Source organism: Homalodisca vitripennis, chromosome 8 (assembly GCF_021130785.1).
Source record: "Homalodisca vitripennis isolate AUS2020 chromosome 8, UT_GWSS_2.1, whole genome shotgun sequence".
In the NCBI taxonomy this organism is placed as follows: domain Eukaryota; kingdom Metazoa; phylum Arthropoda; class Insecta; order Hemiptera; family Cicadellidae; genus Homalodisca; species Homalodisca vitripennis.
In genome coordinates, this window is record NC_060214.1 from 120,525,355 (window position 1) to 120,547,980 (window position 22,626).

A 22,626-nucleotide genomic window follows, 5' to 3' on the forward strand; every position below is an offset into this window, starting at 1 on the left:
CACTACCCCTTTCCAAACTACCAAAGGTGATATGATTACCATAGCTGGGATAAATGTTTTTTTATAATACAAAGAAACATAACTAAATTTGTATTATTGGTTTTTTTGACTTCTTACATTAACTCGAAATAGCAATAAAGTAAATAAAGGGAACTCAGATGTTTGTTTAATCTTAAAAGGTGCAGAGTCTTGAGTATTACTTCATAAGACCAATATTAATATTAGTAAACACCTTTACGCCTTTTTTTGATCGTATAATACTCTGCTTGTATTTCATTTTAAAGACTAGCTATCACCCTTCAAATCCCTTTTCAGTTTTTCTTGTAACTTTGAAGTATTTATGCTATAAAATAAAACAAGGACTGAGATTTTCTTTTAGATAAATCCAATGAAATGAAATGAAAAGAAAGTTTATTTCCGTTATAATTACAATACTATTACAATTAGTATTAATATATGAATTTATAATTAATATATTTACAATAAATAACTAAAAGTATTATACATAGCGTTTGGAAAATCAGCCTCCATGGGTAAGCAGCCTGTGCGTAAGCAAAGTATAATAAAATGCGTGTTAATTGTACTGTAAAATCAGACATTTTCCCATAACTTGAGGATAAAAAATGAGGGCTTGAAAGTGTTTAATGTTTAAGTTAAATCAAGAAGGCTCTGACCTGAGGGCGGTGGACTGGGTGATTCGTAACTCCAAGGTCAGCGAGTCTCCAGAGGAGAGGAAACTCTCGGCTAGAGAGCATGGTCTGGGGGCGCGAGTGCCGTTGGAGAGCAAAGAATGATCGCAGCTACGGGGAATATGGTCCTTGCAGTACCTCGCCAGTAGGGTCAGGTTGTTGTTGTTGCTCTTCCCTACACTGTAAACCAGGGAGCCGCCTTCGTCCTTCTCACTGCATCAGAAATATGGCGTTACAAATATACGCACCCTTATTAACGGGCTGTCAAATACAGTACTATGGAATTGCGCAATATGTGTAAAGCAGAGTTTCACAAAACAAGCCAGTTGAAAGTATTAAACAGACACCTCAGATCAACTTACAGTCTCGTATTATTTATATAATGTGACTATATGAAAATAAAATGTATTCAGTGAAATGCAATGCTATTCATGCGAACACCAAACAATCGGTTATTGTAAAAAGAAAATAATACAAAACTAGTGATTTTTCTAAATAAATTATTTTGCATTTACATCATAGCTCTTCTAGTACTGAATATCTGTGCAGAGTATTTCCTTTGAATCTATTTTTTCGACTCACCAGTTCTAGGATTTTTTGTCATAAATTTCTGTTTAAGTCAGTTTTATAATGAGACTCTTTGTTTAATATCATAGTTTGATCACTTTAAACGGCATACAATATTTTTTCAGAGGTTTCCAAAGTAATTATTTATTACTTACTCTCTTCTAAAAGTGCTGTAGTCGACAAAGAGAGCTACCGTCAAACTGGTCCACTTTGAGTTACGACAAGGTGGACCACCGTTAAAGCGGTCAATTTCGAGTTTTGACATCGACAAGGTGGGCCACTTTAAAGTACTCCACACAAGTTTTGACATCAAGAATTTGGGCTGCAGTCAAACTGGTCCATTTCAAGTTTGGACTTCGACAAGGTGAACCACTGTTAAAGTGGTCCATTACGTGTTTTGACTTCGATAAGGTGGACCACAGCCAAACTGGTCCAGTTCGAGTTTTGACTTCGATAATGTGGACCACCGTTAAAGTGACCATCATTGAGTTTTGATTTCAACAATATGGTCCACAGTCAAACTGGTCCAGTTCGGGTTTTAGACAATATTCGGCGCCATAAAACTGGCTCAAATTGAGTTTGAACTTCGATCTTATTGTCTTTACTTACGGATAACTCACCAGTAAATCTCGTTACAGGAAGGTGCAGCTCGGATGTTACCGTCCCAGACCTGCAGACGCGTAGAGCACTGTTGCTCGTCATTGCTGGTGACATGGTACTTGAGCACTGCCAGCCACACCTTGAAGCGGGAAGGGACGAGGGCCTGAGTGCGCCTGCGCGACATCTCCAGGTGGCGGGGTGGGGGAGGCGTGCCCGGTTCCATACCCTGCAACGCGCAAGCGTTGTCGCCTTGTTAAAACCATTCTGCCAAACGTTATATGTGTCAAGAAGGAAAGTTAAACTCTATACTACCTGAAGGTGGTACAGGCAGGTGGTATTTGCTGATAGGGAGTGCCGTGGACTTTCCAACACCCCCTTTCCTGCACCTTTAAGCCAAAATTCGCACCTCTTGTTGCGAGAATATTTGGGTGACTCCTTGTCCACGAATTTTACCTGGAAAACATAAAAATCCCATAAGAACTCTTAACATAATACATTTTATATAATAAAAACTTATTAAGTAGTGAGAAAAATAAGTTTTTTATAGTTTGACTACGAAAACCTTCCCAAAACTGCTGCAATAAATCTCTTCTTTGACACTCACCTGAACCTGGAGCTGAAAGCCATGGAGAGGCATGGGTGGGGATGGATAAAGGAACGTGCCATATGGCGATGTGGAGAACTCGACCAGGAGTTCGTGAGTGCTCGAAATGGCCTCGGGAACGGCGACGCCCCCGCCACAAAATTTGAGGAGGACAGGATCTCTTGTGGTATATCCATCGTAGACTGTCACATAGTCTTGGACCTCATCGCAATCCTTCCATACCTAGGCAAACAGAGTATGGATATAACTGCATTGCTTTGTATATAGAGCTATACGGAAAATATGTATATCATAAAATATTATTTTTTTGTCAAGATCGTCCAGCCATATTTGCAAGCATAGATTATTAAACAGGCTTTGTAAACGAGTATGACATTTATTTGAGTTGTAACTTTTTACTTTGTTATTAATTTAATTAATTTTTACTTTGAATACTTATAAGACTTACGCACTAATATTTTACAGATACTCCATTCCTTTATGCTTCTATTTAATTATTTCGTAAGAGGCTTTATGTATCGCAAATGTCCCAAAGTATTATAATAGTTTATCTTAAACTGGACATAAATCATGTTTTGAACTAAACGAAGTAAAAATTCAAGACATGAAAAATACATACGCTTCTAGGCATTCCAAGCTTCTAAAATTAAACGTATATTCAATGGAAAAATGAAACTTGCAAATAAATAATACCAAGTCCGTGCAAACTTACTTACTTTTACTAATTTACAAGATACGGAAGGGACAATACAAAATACACAGAAAGGTTTGTAATTTGTGAACATGACAGAAAAATTATACACTGCCAAGGTTTTTGAATTTCTCAAAAGTTTTGTCATCAAATTTGTCGAAGGCTTACTTTAGACTGTAAGAAACGGTTTAGTAGTTGCAAAACTTTGGAGGAATTCAACCTAACACCTTCTATCCTTATAAATCTTTGAAGAAATCCAAGTACATTCAACGGAAACTCCATTGTTATTTGCTATGGGATAGTCTGATCCCTTTAAAATAAGTAAAGGTTAAAATAACCATTAAGGTTAAAGGTTAAGGTTTGTAGCCTTATCACCTTGAGTTGGCGGCTCTGGTTGGGCTGTTGGTTGGCGCGGGCGTAGAGGGCCGCCTGACTCCTGATGTTCACCAGTTGGCCCTTGGGTTGCCGTACGGAGATAAGGGCGTACTTCCCGGGTGGCACCTCCTGCTGGCGGATCGCGTAGTAGCAGGTGAGGTTACGCGGGTAGACTCCCGGGTAGTTGGGACTCTGGAGGCGGCAGTCCTTGCGGTTACAGTCGGTGAACACCCGGGAACAGAAGGTGCCACCGATGAGGTCTCCCAGGTAGTGCTGTGGAGTCACGGTCGGCACCAGGGAGACGTTCATGGGCTCGGTGTAAATATTGTCTGTGGGATGGGTGACCTTTGTGCGATCCTGTCCTTGCAAGCAGCCCGCCTGTCCGGCCACTGGTGGTGGTGTGGAAGTCACCTTTAAGCTGTTGGTCCCCTAGTTAAGTGTTACAGAGGGATTCTTAGCCCTAAACAATAATTCTTCGCCTGGTAAAATAAGACATATTTATATTTTAGAACTTTAGACTTTATTGAAAGTTTTCAATTGGTGTGGACACAGAAAGACGTCGGGAGGTACCAATTTACTACAATATAAATCTCATGTTTTCATTAATTTCACCTAAATCAATATTAAGCCTTAAGAAACCAATTTTAAGAGATGAAACTTATTGGGACTTTTGGACTAAACTAGGTGGAACTCTGCGTAATAATATCTTTCCTATTGCAATTACTAATTTTGATCTGCTAATTGTGCCTGTAGTATAAATATTTTTGGAGAAAAAGGATGGAATAAAACGAATGTTCTTAATGTCAAAAACCCCCTGTACAGAGTTTAGAGCTTAGTAAACAAACGAATCTATACAATATACCTGTAATTGATCACCAAAATGAACAAGTCAAACAACAAATAATTTTTGTATAATTCCATTCCTGGAGGATAAGTGGTACGGCGTATGTACATGTGATAGACCAATATATCAACAGCGGCATGTGGTTTTGGTTCTCTATCTATCTACGTAACGCTGTGGTTTTGAAATTCATCGCATTCCATACCTCAGTCTTCAAAGTACCAAATTAATTAACTGAGCGTTAGCTTGAAGGGCTGAAGAAATGTTATTTCTGTCAGTTTGATTGAAAATTTCGAGAATGAACAGGCCGATCTGTTGAATTTTTCTCAATAAGATTAATTTTCTCTTTTATTGTCTTATGATACTATGGTAGAAACGTGGTGAAAATTGCCCAACAAACTGAATACAATTATCTAAGATCTTAAAATGTGGCATGTGTAGCTCATCTATTCCAAAACTTATCACGTATTAACTTTTAATATTTACGCACTGCTATGAATCTCAACTTAATTAAAGAAATTGAATTTATCATGTGGCAAGATATCTTGAGGAAGGTTTGAACTGTAGATGATGAAACTAAATGGATAAGAATGAGTTCTCTGTTGGCACATGTACAACCATAGAACTGTCGGTAGGCAGGCACGATATTTCTTTTTTCTGCTGGGTGGATGTAAAAATGTTTTTGTGTGATTATCTGCAACCTAACTGTCTGTAGAACATCTCAAAAATTTAATGAGCTATAGTGCCGATCGCCAAGCGGTCTAAGACGTTGGACTATAATTCTGATTTAGAGATAGCGCAGGTTGTAATCCTGTCTGTGACCGTCGCACTTTTTATCAGTACCATCGACCTTATACTGTATCGACTCTCCTCTTTATTCTGTTTGATAAGATCCTCGCACAGGCCAGTGGTCCATGAGGACGGGCAGAAACAATTTGCTGTGCTTTTTGCGCGACACTTGGTATAGTCCCTTGAATTGATAAGTTAATAATGCTGTTTATTCACCCAATTTTCTTCAATGTATTAAGAGCAGTTTGCTTGCTTCAGGTACATTAGTTCTCTAACTTACCACATGGTGGCGCTCCGTGTCTGCTGGTAGTGGACAGACCAGCACGTGAACCCCTCCTCCGGCATGAACCAAAACTCTGTTCTTGGTGGAAACAAGGGCTGTGCCCCTCAGGGTGAGAGGTGTTGGACTCGATGGCTCGTGCCCCTTGGATCATGGTCCCGCGAAGTTGGACGTATAAGTACTTGGCGTCCATCGGCGTTATCAACCATGGCTGTCCCTCGCAGTTCACCTGTTCATATTTCTCAGTGAATTATCAGCCGACCAATATGGAAACAATCTAAAATAAGAGTGTGTGAAACATAACGTCAGAAATTACTGGCTATTTGGTAAGTAAACTAGAAAACACAAGTAATCATTGACGTCCACACTTGTTACGATTTGATTAAGAAATAGGCATATTCGATTTTGATAAAAAAAACTCTTTATAACAACAAGATATAATACAAGATAATTTGAGGTTTAAATACATAATCAAATTTAATTACATTGCTTATTTAATATTTTGGAAACGATTAAATATCGTTTGCCATAAGGCGTAGTTGTATTTCATAAGAATAATAAACTCATTAACAATTAGCGAAAAAGAAATTTGAGCCAGCACGAACAATTACACCAAAAAGAAATATCAGTATTTCCTTCTTTAAGTGCAACAGTAACTGTTAATAGTGCAAAGTATAATATTTGTTTTAGTATAAAACTTAAAAATAAAAAGTTTTTTATTGTAACTAAATCGATGCGTTGCTGACACAACCCCCGAAACTTCAAATATTTCTGCCTTGCTATCGTAAGCATATTTAGTAAAAAACAATTTAACAATAACTGGCAAAACCAGTAAACTAACAATAGAGGTCTACGGCAATGTTTCACGCGTAAACTCATCTTTACGTTGTTGTTTTGTTGTTACTTTTTTTTGACTGAAGATGGTTCTCTTTAGGTTGGCCGAAATATTTTTAGATCTAAATTGTTTTTTTAAACTGTTCAACGCCTGTGAAATAATAAACCTAGATGACAGGTATGACACCGTAGAAAATGTTGAGTTAACATTTGGGAATATAATTTAATTAAACTGTCACAACTAACCTATAAATTCTTTCTCATTGTTTTAGATTTAATATACAGTGTTGCCATGTTTTTATTAGTGGAAAGCATTCATGATTCGCAATTCTGGTGATTGATATTATTGTATACTGGCCATGGCTTTGAGTAGGTTAGTTTGGTTTTGCATTTATTATTATTGCTTTATAAAGGATGAAATGATACGAATAGTCTCTGATCATCCTGTATCAACTGCATTTTAAAGCTTTAAGTAAGGATAGACTTACTTCTGGAGAAGAGGATCATTACCTCGTCTGGAGTCCTGCTGGGCGACCGAAACAAGAGTTCCCCACTGATTCCGGCTATCCTCTGCTTCCTGGTGCAGACTGGCGTTCGGACAAACTCCCAGGAGGCGTGGAAGTTGAGCGAGCGAAAATCGTCGAAGGAGGTCATGTGGAAGAGGTTAAAATGGACCTCCACGATGTGAGCGGTGGAGGTGAATGTGAAGGGGAGGAAGTGGTCGGACCCCCCGCAAAGACAGTCCCTTGGTAAGGGAACTGCCGTACTCCATGAGACCTGCGTACAAAAGGAGAGTAGCTTCTAGTATAGGGGTTTATGAAAACGACAAGACTTGTACATGTTGTATATATTATTAATTGGACATATTTCCACAGACATATATCTACAACACTGGAGTCCACTGAATATCTGGAGATAACATCTGTTGTAGTCTGGGTCTGGCGTTTGGGTTCGATGCAAAGAAAGGAAGACGTATTGAGATTAAACTTTTCTTCAGACTACAAACGTGTATACCCAAAATGCACGATACATTTTCGATATTTTGTTAACGCTGGAATTTCTTACGTCCTGTAAAAGTGAACTTTATTATACAAGTAGGTTTTCAGATAAATATTATAACTGGCGCGTCATTGAAAATAAAATGAATAACACACATTCTTAAATGGAACCAGAAATCATAAAAAAATGAACATTAACTAACTTGGGTCTTTTTGTCTCCCAAGACATAAAACACCCAAAACACTCAAGGGGATATAAAAGCTCTTATTGCCAAACCCCTTAAGGTGTTATGAGAAATTATTCAGTAACTAAACATTGCAGGAGAGTTGCAGTTAACAAAATCAAGGATTGATTGTATCCAAACTGAAGCAGCCGGAAGAAAAAGGCATTACCCAGGAAGGTCATGAAAAACGTCGTTATTTTGTAATTCCTCCTTCAAAGGGTAATACAAGCTATTCAGTTACTATAGTTATTGGCGATAACATTAAATAATTTATTACGTATAACATAAGTTTTAAGTGCAACATTAATAACGCCTTGACCGGATATACGTTTTTATTTCAAATCCTTCCTACTAATTATTATTCAATCAACAATGTCGCTTCCGAGTATCACATATCACGTGATTTTTCAAACTATAAAATATACTAACCTCCCAGATCCGCAAATGTGCAGTCGCGTTTTCCGACACACTGGAGTCTGCTGGAGTCCGGGTTGTTTCTGGTCACACAGCTGCTTCTGTTAGCTGTCTGGAGGCCGTGGAGAGTGATCCGAACGCTCTCTCCTCGTTGCGCTTCGAACCGGTACACGCAGCTGCAACAATCAAGGCATTTCAACCCACAATAAAGGCGTTTTTATGGTTGAATAATTAAAAAATAAACACTTAAGTAATAATTCAATTTTATTTGTTCGAGTCTTTTTGTTTTAAATTTAAACAGTCATCATACCCATATAACTTGAATCAAAGTGGTTATCGTATAATAGTATGAACATTATTCAATTCAATTCAATAATTCTTTATTGTCATTATTTAACAATTATACAAAATTGTATGACATGCAATCCTTTTTTTCAGCCAATAAGCTTCGTCATGTATAAAACATGAAAAAATTAAAATTAAATAATCATTTCAAATAAGTAACAGTAATAGTAATAATAATAAAAATACATCCAATAAATAACTACACATACACACATATTATACAATCTATCATATTAACTCAGTCGTACACCCTTCAGCTCCCCACATCTTTCAGCTCTGACAACGTTGGTTGCTGAGTTCCAAGAACTCGCCCACGGAATAAAGTGTGTTTTTATATTAATTATTGTTTCAACGCCTTTTTGAATTTCGATTGATTTGTGATAGATTCGATATTTTCTGGTAAACAATTAATAAATCTGACACCCATCTGAGATGGGAGATGGCCATGAAGCTGTAGTCTGTGTTGAGCAACTCTGTAGTTTTCTACAGCTCTTGTATTATAGCCATGGACATCCCTACCTTGCATCAACATATACCTGAAACGACAGAACATGCTCGTCTCAAGCACGTAGAGCGCAGGCAATGTCAGTAATTTGAGCTCCTTAAAGGATTCTATACATGACTCTCGGGAACTTAAGTTATTGATTATGCGAACAGAATTTTTTGTAATATAAATAATATTTAAAAATACGATTTTGGACAAGTACCCCACAGTGTAATTCCATAAGATATGCGTGGAAAAATTAGTCCATAGTAGCCAATTCTCAATAAGGGCTTAGGACAATGATGTGATAATTGTCTTAGCAAATATATATTAGACGAAATTCTTTTACAAATATTTTCAATATGTGTACTCCAGGACAGACAACGATCTATGTTGATACCGAGGAATTTAGTTGTATATGTTTCGATCAATGATTTTTCACCAATCATTACCGATGGTGAGGATTTATTTAAAATTCTCTGGCTATTAAATACCATGTAAGTTGATTTGGACTCATTGGTTACTAAATTCATTTTTTGAAGATACTGAATACAACTATTTAAGTCCGTGTAGGCTGATAATTCTACTAGGGCTTTTGATTTAGCCTTGAATGTGAGGTATGTACAACATCTTTAACGTCATTTATGTATAGCAAAAATGAAATAGGTCCAAGGATTGAACCTTGTGGAACCCCATACTTTAATTTGGATAACCGGGACAATTCGCCCGAAACCTGTACTTGCTGACTGCGACCAGAGAGATAGGATTGCAGCCAACTTAGAGGGATTCCTTTAATTCCGTAATTATACAGCTTATCGAGTAGAATTGCATGATTTACTCGATCAAAAGCCTTTGAAATGTCCAGAAATATACCAAGTACTGTATCACGTGCCTCCAAGCCTTCAGTTACAAGTTCAATTAGACTATTAATTGCGTCAACAGTAGACAATTATTTTCTAAATCCGAATTGCTTTTTAGATAGTATGTTATTTTTTATTCAAAAAATGTATTAAATGATTCAAAAACAACTTCTCAAAAACTTTACTTAAAGGTGGAAAAATAGATATAGGTCTGTAGTTACTTGATTTTGACAAATCACTGGTTTTGAACAGAGGAATAATTTTAGCTAGTTTCAATTGTGATGGAAATTTTCCTTCAGCAAAGGACAGATTTATGGCTGCTGTAAGAGGTTCTAAAAATGTATCATAGCATTGTTTTAACAGCCACACTATACACCATCAACATTATAGGATCGCTGTTAACCATGTGTGAGCGCGGTTTCGTTAAGGCGTCAGTACTTCCGACAATTGTTTCGAAGTACTCACAAAAATGTTAGCCACGTCGGTCGGCTTACTATATAATGTATTTCCTTTTTTAGTTCAATCTGATGTTGATGGACTTAGTTTTATTTTTGTCATTTATAATTTTCCATGCAGATTTATTATCCGAATTTTCAATACGTTTTTGGATGTTGTAAGATTTATTATACCTGAATAAAAATGCATGCAATGAAAAATACATATGAGATATTCTTAATGCATTTTTAAACTATTTTCATAAAGAAGAACCAAAATAATTTAGTAAATATTGAACCTGACTCTTTTCCAAAATTCAGCGTTACTGTGTAAGTATGATTAAACAGTAATTTTATTTTTCAAAACGCGTTAGACATGCTTTGTGGTGTTTAAAATTGTATCATTGTATTTTTAATTCCCTTTTTTGGGTACACATTTAAAAAAATATCATTATTGTAACCACTTTGATTTCGGCCATATGGGTCTAACGATGTTTTTACTGAAAATTAAAGGCCTCACACAACTAATGCTGTTCAAACTAATTTATTAAATTAATTCTACGCTGAATTATTGTTGTTGTTCAAATATTTACCACTACCAACTCTAGGAGGAAGATGACTTTGATTCAAACCTCAAGTTCGTGTTTCCTCCGCGACCGAACAGGAATACATCCCTGGGAGAAGTGAAGTTCTGGGGCTCCCCCTGAAGATGCTGGGTTCTGCTGGTAAATCTTCGGGAACAGGGGGCGTTCCCGTACGCTTCCCCGTCCTGATGGAGGTCCACGAACTCGTACAAAGCTCTGAACGATACTGGCCTGTAAACGTTATAAGGGTTGTAAGTGTTTTAATGACGTAATTCGAACCGAATAAGTGACTACGTCAGGACTGATAAAGTCATAATAAAAATATTCCTATCATTAAATGACATTAAAAGTAGTTTCTTGCACCATACTACACGAGAACTTGTGGTACACTTAGAGATTTCTATCTAAGCTAATCTTAAAATTTATTGTATTGCTGCACTTATTACGCGTATTCTAAATTTACAGAAGACCTGGCAGCAGTGAAACGACCATCGATATTAATAAATGAGATAAATGTTAAAATTTAAATTAACTATTCAATAATTATACATATAAATGTACGTAGACGATTAATTTTAACCAAAATAAGCAGCTAATGTTTCTCAAAATTACAGGTATTAAATATAAAATTGTCATGTAAATAGGAATTGTATCATGATATGATTACCATAGCTGGATAAAGTTTTTTTTATAATACAAAGAAACATAACTAAACTTGTATTATTGGTTTTTTTAACTTCTTACATTAACTCGAAATAGCAATAAAGTAAATAAAGGGAACTCAAATGTTTGTTTAATCTTAAAAGGTGCAGAGTCTTGAGTATTACTTCATAAGACCAATATTAATATTCGATTATATATAATATATTTAATTTTAAAGACTAGCTATCATTCTTCAGATCCCTTTTCAGTTTTTCTTGTATTTTTGGAGTATTTACGCTATAAAATAAAAACAAGGATTGAGATTTTCTTTTAGATAAATCCAATGAAATGAAATGAAAGAAAGTTTATTTCCGTTATAATTACAATCCTATTACAATAGTATTAATATATGAATTTATAATTAATATATTTACAATAAATAACTAAAAGTATTATAAATAGCGTTTGGAAAATCAGCCTACATGGGTAAGCAGCCTGTGCGTAAGCAAAGTATAATAAAATGCGTGTTAATTGTACTGTAAAATCAGACATTTCCCATATCTTGAGGATCAAAAATGAGGGCGTGAAAGTGTTTAATGTTTAAGTTAAATCAAGAAGGCTCCTAATAAGCGCTGACCTGAGGGCGGTGGACTGGGTGATGCGTAACTCCAAGGTGAGCGAGTCTCCCGAGGATAGGAAACTCTCGGCTAGAGAGCATGGTCTGGGGGCGCGGGTGCCGTTGGAGAGCAAAGAATGATCGCAGCTACGGGGAATATGGTCCTTGCAGTACCTCGCCAGTAGGGTCAGGTTGTTGTTGTTGCTCTTCCCTACACTGTAAACCAGGGAGCCGCCTTCGTCCTTTTCACTGCATCAGAAATGTGAAGTTAGAAATATACGCACCCTTCTTAACGGGCTGTCAAATACCATGGAATTGCGCAATATGTGTAAAGCAGAGTTTCACAAACTACCTTTCAAACCAGTTGTGACTATATGAAAATAAAATGTATTCAGTGAAATACAAATGCTATTCATACAAACACCAAAAAAATCGGTTATTGTAAAAAGAAGATAATACAACAACGAGTGATCTTTCTAAATAAATTATTTTGAATTTACATCTAGCTCTTCTACTACTGAATATATGTGCAGAGTATTTCCTTTGAATATTTTTTCGACTCACCAGTTCTAGGATTTTTTTGTCATAAATTTCTGTTTTAAGCCAGTTTTATAATGAGACTCTTTGTTTAATATCATAGTTTGATCACTTTAAACGGCATATGATATTTTTCAGAGGTTTCCAAAGTAATTATTTATTACTTACTCTCTTCTAAAAGTGCTGCAGTCGACAAAGAGAGCTACCGTCAAACTGGTCCACTTTGAGTTACGACAAGGTTGTAACACCGTTAAAGCGGTCAATTTCGAGTTTTGACATCGACAAGGTGGGCCACTTTAAAGTACTCCACACAAGTTTCGATTCCAAGAATTTGGAATACAGTCAAACTGGTCCATTTCAAATCTGGACTTCGACAAGGTGAACCACCGTTAAAGAGGTCCATTACGAGTTTTGACTTCGATAAGGTGGACCACAGCCAAACTGGTTCAGTTCGAATTTGGACTTCGATAACGTGGACCACCGTTTAAGTGACACTCATTGAGTTTTGATTTCAACAATGTGTTCCACAGTCAAACTGGTCCAGTTCGGGTTTCAGACAATATTCGGCGCCATGAAACTGGCTCAAATTGAGTTTGGACTTCGATCTTGTTGTCTTTCGTACGGATAACTCACCAGTAAATCTCGTTACAGGAAGGTGCAGCTCGGATGTTACCGTCCCAGACCTGCAGACGCGTAGAGCACTGTTGCTCGTCATTGCTGGTGACATGGTACTTGAGCACTGCCAGCCACACCTTGAAGCGGGAAGGGACGAGGGCCTGAGTGCGCCTGCGCGACATCTCTAGGTGGCGTGGTGGGGGAGGCGTGCCTGGTTCCATACCCTGCAACGCGCAAGCGTTGTCGCCTTATTAAAACCATTCTCCCAAACGTTATATGTTAAGAAAGAAAGTTAAACTCTATACTACCTGAAGGTGGTACAGGCAGGTGGTATTTGCTGATAGGGAGTGGCGTGGACTTTCCAACACCCCCTTTCCTGCACCTTTAAGCCAAAACTCGCACCTCTTGTTGCGAGAATATTTGGGTGACTCCTTGTCCACAAATTTTACCTGGAAAATATAAAAATCCCATAAGAACTCTTAACATAAATATATTTTATATAATCAAACCTTATTAAGTAGTGAGAAAAATAAGTTTTTAAAATAGTTTGACTACGAAAACCTTCCCAAAACTGCTGCAATAAATCTCTTCTTTGACACTCACCTGAACCTGGAGCTGAAAGCCATGGAGGGGCATAGGTGGGGATGGATAAAGGAACGTGCCGTATGGCGATGTGGAGAACTCGACCAGGAGTTCGTGAGTACTCGAAATGGCCTCGGGAACGGCGACGCCCCCGCCACAAAATTTGAGGAGGACAGGATCTCTTGTGGTATATCCATCGTAGACTGTCACATAGTCTTGGACCTCATCGCAATCCTTCCATACCTACGTAAACACAGTATGGATATAACTGTATTGCTTTGTATACAGAGCTATACGGAAAATATGTATATCATAAAACATTATTTTTTTGTCAAGATCGTCCAGCCATAGTTGCAAGCATAGATTATTAAACAGGCTTTGTAAACGAGTATGGCATTTATTTGAGTTGTAGCTTTTTACTTTGTTATTAATTTAATTAATTTTTACTTTGAATACTTATAAGACTTACGCACTAATATTTGACAGATACTCCATTCATTTATGCCTCTATTTAATTATTTCGTAAGAGGCTATATGTATCGCAAACGTCCCAAAGTATTATAATAGTAGTTATCTTAAACTTGACATACATCATGTTTTGAACTAAACGAAGTAAAAATTCAAGATATGAAAAATTCATACGCTTCTAGGCATTCCAAGCTTCTAAACTTAAACGTATATTCAATGGAAAAATGAAACTTGCAAATAAATAATACCAAGTCCGTGCAAACTAACTTACTTTTACTAATTTACAAGATACGGAAGAGACAATACAAAATACACAGAAAGGTTTGTAATTTGTGAACATGACAGAAAAATTATACACTGCCAAGGTTTTTGAATTTCTCAAAAGTTTTGTCATCAAATTTGTCGAAGGCTTATTTAAGACTGTAAGAAACGGTTTAGTAGTTGCAAAACTTTGGAGGATTTCAAACTAACACCTTCTATCCTTGTAAATCTTTGAAGAAATCCAAGTACATTCAACGGAAACTCCATTGTTATTTGCTATGAGATAGTCTGATCCCTTTAAAATAAGTAAAGGTTAAAATAACTATTAAGGTTAAAGGTTAAGGTTTGTAGCCTTATCACCTTGAGTTGGCGGCTCTGGTTGGGCTGTTGGTTGGCGCGGGCGTAGAGGGCCGCCTGACTCCTGATGTTCACCAGTTGGCCCTTGGGTTGCCGTACGGAGATAAGGGCGTACTTCCCGGGTGGCACCTCCTGCTGGCGGATCGCGTAGTAGCAGGTGAGGTTACGCGGGTAGACTCCCGGGTAGTTGGGACTCTGGAGGCGGCAGTCCTTGCGGTTACAGTCGGTGAAAACCCGGGAACAGAAGGTGCCACCGATGAGGTCTCCCAGGTAGTGCTGTGGAGTCACGGTCGGTACCAGGGAGACATTCATGGGCTCGGTGTAAATATTGTCTGTGGGCAAAAGTCATCTTTGGGTATAATACGGTAGACAATTATCCTTACAATAGGGATCATCCGAAAGTGCGGTTGAGGGAGGAGCCTGTTTGGCGCTTGACCTAGGATCAGCCAAGGACTGAGCGACGTTGCCAAACTTGCTCCCCGTTTGAACCGCAGCGGGTCGTACCTGGCGGCAGTTAACTTGTCGTAACGTCACGCGGAACTGTCAATTCTACTGGTCATACCTAACTGCTCTCCTTCGTGGAAAAAGTATAAAACGTTGTCAACTTGTTATTATCACTTGAAGAAGTTTATCTGTATTAGAACCACCACATTATTAATAAAAGATGCTCTAAATCGGCTTTAAATAAGTGAAATTGAGCTAGCTATTGATGACATATATACAAAACACTGTGTTTTTCCCATTAGGTGGACAGCTATTGCAAACATTTGTCATGTGTTTTAAACAAATACAATGAAGTTGGTTTAATTTAAATTAACCTTTAGATACATATTGAACAAAGGAAGACTTTAAAGAAACTACGACAAGAATTGTAATTTAATTGGTGACTAATACTGTTTTCCATTTTTGTAAGAAATCTATGGTTCCTTTAAAAAAGCATAACCTTTAAAACAAGGAATAGGCTCAAATATAAAGAACAAATATTCAAACACATGCTGGTGTTCCTTTTTTGAAGTTAAAATGTACCTTTATTGCGGTAGAGGTTTTATTTAAACGTCAATTCCAGCACAATTTCCAGTCCTTAAAACTTGTTGATTCCGGGTGAAATTCATAGACAGTGCAATGTCCGTACATTTGTGTACTATTCTATAGATAACATTTCCGTAAAAACGGTAAAGTGAATTGAGAAAACTCCAAAAATGTATTCAGATTACACATGTTAATGTAGAAGAAACTGTCTGAATAAAGAAGTAGTCGCTACTTAGAAATTTCACAACCTACCTAAGAACCTAAGGCCACCATATCTGACGATAGACGCGTGCTTGGGCAGGGTCTTGTAGCTGATGCGGAAGTCAAAGTTGTGCCCGTCCTGATCCTTGGAGATGCGCCTGAGGGTGAGGGACACCGTGACAGAGCGAGTCTCGCTGTAGTAGACCGAGGGTCCCCAGGAGGTACCGCACCAGGCACCCCCGATCCGCGGCCTGTCCCACTCCCAGAGCTGCATGTCCCCGTCAGGACATCCGCCCGTCAGGAAGGACGTGAATCGGCCGAGCGTGAAGCTCTCGAAAGTCACCTGAGGAAGAAATGTGGTACAATAAGAAAATGTCCAGGAGTTGCTTAGAGGAGGAAAAGATACTAGGAGATGTTGACAGGATAAAATGAAAGGATTTAGAAGATGAACAGAGGATTTGTGAGGAAGTAAAGCATACTTAATATTTTGTGAAAAGGATAATGGCAACGAAGGTTTTGGTGACTATGGTGATGAAAAGGAATTAGAAAACTGTTTCAAAGGTGATGATACAGTTTCCTTTATTTATGAATAAATATATTAGCAATATTAGTATTTGTAAGGAAATTACTCTAATAATGGGAAAAGGACAAATTATATCATGTTTTAGTAATATTTAAAACGAGATATTCACAAGAAAAAAATTGGGATTAATGGATTTTGGTATTTACTATTGTTATTGATCATACGGTAGTGTTTTTAGATTAATAATTTTTTTGTACGTCATTGATTATTTGAATTAAAATGTTGGAAATATTATAGTTTCTGCGAGCATTTAGGAGTATTTTAAACATTGTATATGTAATTAACTTCAGTATACAAGACTAACACTATATCAGAACACTAATCATTTGTAAAAAAGTATGATAATCGGGTTCAAAAACAAACTGCATTTGTACATGGCAATAAAATTGTTAGTTGTATGTATTAATTTCAAAATCTTTGCTGATTTTATACGGAACTGTCTCTTGTGGTTACGAGAAAACAATTTGTTCAGGGCAAGCTATAGTCTTCAAATAACTTCATAAAAATTGTAAAAAAGCAATTCAATAACCTTAAATTCTCTCAGACCAGAACCTGATGTCGCTATTATATATTAGAAGTATATCTGATCACGCATAAAGATACGCCACTGAAGCATACTGTAATAATACTTATGATATGTGCACTCAAACCTGGCCGTGAACTGCTGTTAAAATTTACTCTCATTTGGATAGAGCTAAATATATCAATTAGTGTTATATTGAAAGATGAACTAGATAATATCATAATAAGTGTTTATGCAATTTTGAAAGTAAAATGGCAAGTAGTGGAATCAGCTAAATCTTAAAACTATAAAGTTCCGATAAAACTGATATTATGGTTACATGTAATACAATGGAGCGTTCCTAACGTTCAGTTACTTACGCATCTGCGGGCAATCTACAGTTCAGGGGTATATATGAAAAATAACAAATGATTTTATATACATTGCAGAACTTTGTGTGAGAAATTTTGATTTAAAAAACTTACATGTAAAACTCAAACATAGAAATAAGTCTACTGAATGGAAATTCAGAGTATATGAGTGGAATTTAGAGTTCACCAAAACAACCTATGACCATTAAACTATATCCACAACTTATGGCCATTCATAAATAACTCAATATTCATGTATCTCTTTATCATAGGAACACTGACTACTATGGAAATTCAACAACTGTAAAATAACTATTAATGTTGAGAGGAAGAATAACAGTCTTTTTTATAGTGTTAAGAATCCAATTAAATATTTGTATTAGACATGCAGTTTCGAAAAGTGTTTGATATAAATATATAATAATAAACGTTTTAACACTTTTTATATATTTTATTTGCACAATTTACATTTAGAATTCAACGAAATTATCATCAGATACTCGTAGGTTAAGGTAAATGAAGTAAATAAATAATTGTAACCTAATTGTCAATTGCTTTTAAATAATTTGGTGGATACATTTTTGTATTTAATTTTTTATGTAATCAATTTGTAACGTTTAAAATTTAATCGAATAATAAATTGTTTGTTAGAAAATCTGCGTCATTTAATAATATATTAGGATTAATTTTTGGCACTCTTGTAAATTTCAAAATGTTCCTATATTGACAACAGCTGACTTTTTTGCATGCATATAAAATGTCAAAATAGTTTTCGATGTTTGGGTATGTATGGCCAGTACAAATAAGTATAGTCAGCATATTTTGAATTTGATGATGTCTTCAATGCTTTCATATATTAATTAAATCTAATTTTGAACGATCGGCCGGCTTGTATAATACAATACAGTGGTTTTGACAATCAGTGCAATTAAATTAGTATACTCCACTATTGTTGAATTTTATTGAAAATTGTTGAATTACTTCTGTTTTTGATTAGAAGGCCGAGGTTGTTAAAAGTTTTGAAAGCCAATTGGTATCCTTGTTTATAAAATGATTAGTTAATTTTTGGGCAATATTTACCAAGGTAGCCTGCTCGAATGTATTTCATATCTCTTTCTCCTTTCTTCTTATTTTCTTTCTTTGTGTGGTCCTTCGATAATACATCAATCACGCATGGCTCGTATCCATTTTGTTCCATTTTGTTGAAGTATTTAATAATATTTAATTGTTTATCAAAATCTTCAGTTTTAATTGGAATTTTTTGTAATCTGTCGATCATTGATTTGAATACAGCCAGTTTCTGTGACGTGGGTGTTTTGACGAGGAAGGAGGAACTAAATCTGTATGTTGGTTTTCTGTTAATTTTGAAATTGTACAGGTACCTGATGACGAACTCGAAATGTACTCTGTACAAATAAAATATATAAAAAGTGTTTATTATAGTATATTCAAACACTCGACTTCGGCTCGCTGGGGGCTACGCCCCCAGGCCCCTAAACGGGATTATTACCAAATCCGGGGATAAGCGTAATTCGTTGACTGGTTATGTTCGGTAATTAGATTAGTGATCTGGGAGTATAAAGTAGACCTATTTTATTGAATTTTCTGGATTCAACCAAAGTTTTGATTTCAAGGGCCTTTTGTAGAGATAAGACAAAAAGCGATTGAACCTTTCTTGTCAGAAATTTAATTTGAGCTAAGATATATGGTTTAGGTGGTACAAAGATTTGAAGAAAAAACTGCACCAATCAGGTTTTCTGAATTTTTAAGAGTAATTTCAATGCAGAATTTACAACTATTGGGTGGACTTTGAACAAAACTTCCAGTAATTCACCTGAACAATATCCCCTAAGTCGCCAGAACCGGCGGTCAGGGTCAAGTGGCAGACGAAGGGTAGTCTATCCTCTCGAGGTCGATGTAATTCCAGCTCGTAAGTCTTGCCAAGATCGCCGAAGTAGGTTCGATTACAAGCTGCAACAAGACAAGCGTCCTCAGCCCGCCGCCTCTGTTCTGAAATACATGCACAACGCTACTTCACTCCTACGGACATACATGCAGACAAGATACGTTCATCAACAGTTAAAACATGCTAAGGCAATTTAGGAGAAATTAAATATATTCGTTAATAACAAAACCATATGAAAATGCATTTTTGCAAGGTTCCAAATCATCATACTTAAATATTTTCCAAGCATAACAAAACTTTTTCTTTTGGAGCATAGCGTTTGTATAAAAATGTATAAAGATGCATTTTTCTAAGTTCCAAATTATTACACATAAAATATTTTCATAACATACCAACACTAGTTGTTTCTTTTGGAGCAAAGCGTTTGTATATAAAATGTATAGATGCATTTTTTCAAGGTTCCAAATCTTCATATTTAACGGAATTTTCAAAGCATAACAAAACTATTTATTTTGGAGCATAGCGTTTGTAAAAAAACAGTATGAAGATTCATTTTTATAGGTTCCAAATTATCACATTTAAAGGATTTTCTAAACTTAAAAAATGTGTTCTTTCTTTTAGAACATAGCGTTTGTATAAAACTGTATCTAGATGCATTTTCAAGGTTCCAAATCATCATACCTACAAGATTTTCAAAGCATAACAAAATTCTTTCTATCCTTTGGAGCATAGCTTTTATAATTAAGCCAATATATGGTGAATTTCCAAAATACCATACTTTGAAAGATTTTAAAACTATAAATATGTGTTCTTATTCGAGCATAGTGAGTCTCCGATTTATAACAAAGTGTGGTCTAAATAGAACATAAGTACCCATTAAAATTTTAAATAGTTGTTTTATTTATCAAAAGTAACCTCTTAAGAGTCTAAGACTTTAGTACACATAAACTTTTAGACAATAGTTCATAAACGTATAGATATATTCTAAACACTCTAGATCATCTGAATTGAGTGACTGAGCTAGAAATAAAAACAAGAAACATGTGTTATTTGAGAAGTCTTCAAAGTCTTCAGAGGACTCTATATTCTCTAAATTGTTGGATAGGTAGAATACTATATGTCTCTTGAATACTCGATTTTCGTCTAATAGTCACGTGAAATTTATAGAGAAATGATTAATGAGGTACAGGGGTGGAATGGAGCTTCATATGAGGCAAATTACTCTTTTCACTTCATCTGTCATGAATATTTCATTCTTCTCTTCAGTCTTCATTACATTACTGGAACTCCACAAACGAGACAACATATGCTCAAAATCTTCACATTTGTCAGGCTAGATCACATCTTAGTAACAAAACCATAAATTTCAATAATTAAAATTGCAATACAAAAATTCAAAATACAAATTGGCACGTGCTTATGATAAACTGAAAAGACGTACGTGTGCAGAAGCGTGGTTCGTCTGATGAGTCACCGCAATCGTCGACCGAATTGCAGAAGTAGGAAAGCGGGACACATCGTTTGTTTGTGCAAGGGAACTCGGAGAGCCTGCATTGTGAGGTGGCTGGATCTGGAGTGGTGATGAAGCCCAGGATGACCGGGAGTAGCAGAACTGACGTCACCAAAGCATCTGGACAGACAGTCATAGAAGTAAAGGTTAGGTTTGAGGAATACGTTAAAGAATAATTTCAAGTTAGAGTAAAATTTAGGTTTGAGTTTGCAAGACGTTTTGTGAAGATATCAAATATAACATGCAACGAAATATCAACCGAGTGGACGAATTTTAACTTGCTTATTTCACTTTAATGAAAGGAATAAAGCCTTGGTTTGGAGTCTGGTTTATAATTTTTATCCGTTTCCAGACTTCCAGACTAAATCTAATTCATTGAGAGTCTGTAGCTTTTAACATCACAGGATTCGAATTACATTATACCTAATAGAAGTCAGTACTTACTAACAAGTACCACTTCAGGCTGATGTTGAAGGTGAAGTCGTACTAAGCTTCCAGAGCACAAAGGTTACTAGAGGTCAGGAATTCTTTGAAGGCCCAAAATGCCAAAGCCCAAGACCTGCTATCAGAGATCGGAACCTACCAGAGGATGGGATCTGCCAGAGGGTGGGATTTGCCACAGCGCAGGGTTTTCCAGAGGACGAGATCTCCAAAGATCCCAGCCTGTCAAAGGCTGGGATCTTCCATAAGAGAACGGGATCTGCCACAGCGCAGAATTTTCCAGAGGACGGGGTCTCCAAAGATGGGAACCTGCCAAAGGCTGGGATCTTCCATAAGAGAACGGGATCTGCCACAGCGCAGAATCTGCCGGAGGACGAGATCTCCAAATATTGGAAGCTGCCAAAGGCTGGGATCTCCACAAGAACGGGATCTACCAGAGGACGGGACCTGCCAAAGTCCAGTATCTCCCGGGGAACGGCATCAGATAGAGGAAGTAATCTGCCAGAGAACATTATCTGCAAAAGATCATAACGTGCCAAAGATCGGTATCTGCCAGATGGCGAGATCAGCTTGAGGCCGGGAACTTAATAGGCTGGAAGCTCATTGTGGCTGAGAGGTACTAGTGGTCGTGATCGGTACCTGCCAGGGGCCAGGATTTTCGAGAGGAGCTGTGAGATGTCGGTACAGATCCTTGCATAGTTTCATAGTAAGCATAATTTACATCCTAGACGCTTTCATAAAACTGGTTCAGTACGCTTACAATTTTGCCTTTGGTAGACGGCTTACAGTGCAGAAGCAAGTGAGTGTACTCAAAAAAACTCAGGATACAGCCACTATTATGTTAAATTTCATTAGATCGGTCGTGTTTATAGAAAAACAGATTTTGACTCTATTTTTGCTTGGAATCCCTTGACTCGGTGATGTAAAATTAGTTGTCGCTCTAACCAATAGTATGAAAATACAATGCGTCCTATTTAAAAACTACCAGAGCTGATTACTATACACCAAGACTAAGTACATGTAACTGTGTGGCATATGGTACATAAATATTTGTTTTATAAGGTAAGATATCATACCGCATAATAATCAATTATGGTCTGCTAAAGACACTATGCCTTTTACCTGTATCGATTAAATTGTAAGTGGTGTATATTTGAGTTATTTGAAACTCTCTTTCAGTTTGGTTGACTTATATAGTCTGTTTAAGTAGGCTTTGTCGCAAAACAATAATATTAATTGTTTGACAAATTAAAATAATATCATTTTTCTCTAGGTAAACTGCTGTAAAGATTTCACATTTGTAACTTCCGCTGTTTTTATTTGGGTCTGATTTTAAAATTGCTTAAACGTCCTCCTTTAAAATGCCTTTAACTTTACGTTTAGTGATATAAA

At 36.6% G+C, this 22,626-nt stretch overlaps 1 protein-coding gene across 1 annotated transcript in view; it reads right to left on the minus strand.

Moving 5' to 3' along the window:
• The window catches only part of LOC124368350, a 51,482-nt gene that overhangs the window by 14,685 nt on the left and 14,171 nt on the right, over nt 1–22,626 (minus strand). The window contains exons 2-19 of the mRNA XM_046825625.1: nt 20,725–20,913; nt 19,212–19,348; nt 15,981–16,264; nt 15,063–15,111; nt 14,695–15,006; nt 13,627–13,848; nt 13,332–13,472; nt 13,042–13,247; nt 11,893–12,120; nt 10,662–10,844; nt 7,922–8,082; nt 6,781–7,028; nt 5,437–5,580; nt 3,527–3,955; nt 2,461–2,682; nt 2,169–2,309; nt 1,877–2,082; nt 675–902 (exon numbers count right to left, since the gene is read on the minus strand). Coding sequence (XP_046681581.1) covers nt 675–902; nt 1,877–2,082; nt 2,169–2,309; nt 2,461–2,682; nt 3,527–3,955; nt 5,437–5,580; nt 6,781–7,028; nt 7,922–8,082; nt 10,662–10,844; nt 11,893–12,120; nt 13,042–13,247; nt 13,332–13,472; nt 13,627–13,848; nt 14,695–15,006; nt 15,063–15,111; nt 15,981–16,264; nt 19,212–19,348; nt 20,725–20,913 — 3,730 coding nt within the window. The remainder of the gene's footprint in view (nt 1–674; nt 903–1,876; nt 2,083–2,168; nt 2,310–2,460; nt 2,683–3,526; nt 3,956–5,436; nt 5,581–6,780; nt 7,029–7,921; nt 8,083–10,661; nt 10,845–11,892; nt 12,121–13,041; nt 13,248–13,331; nt 13,473–13,626; nt 13,849–14,694; nt 15,007–15,062; nt 15,112–15,980; nt 16,265–19,211; nt 19,349–20,724; nt 20,914–22,626) is intronic.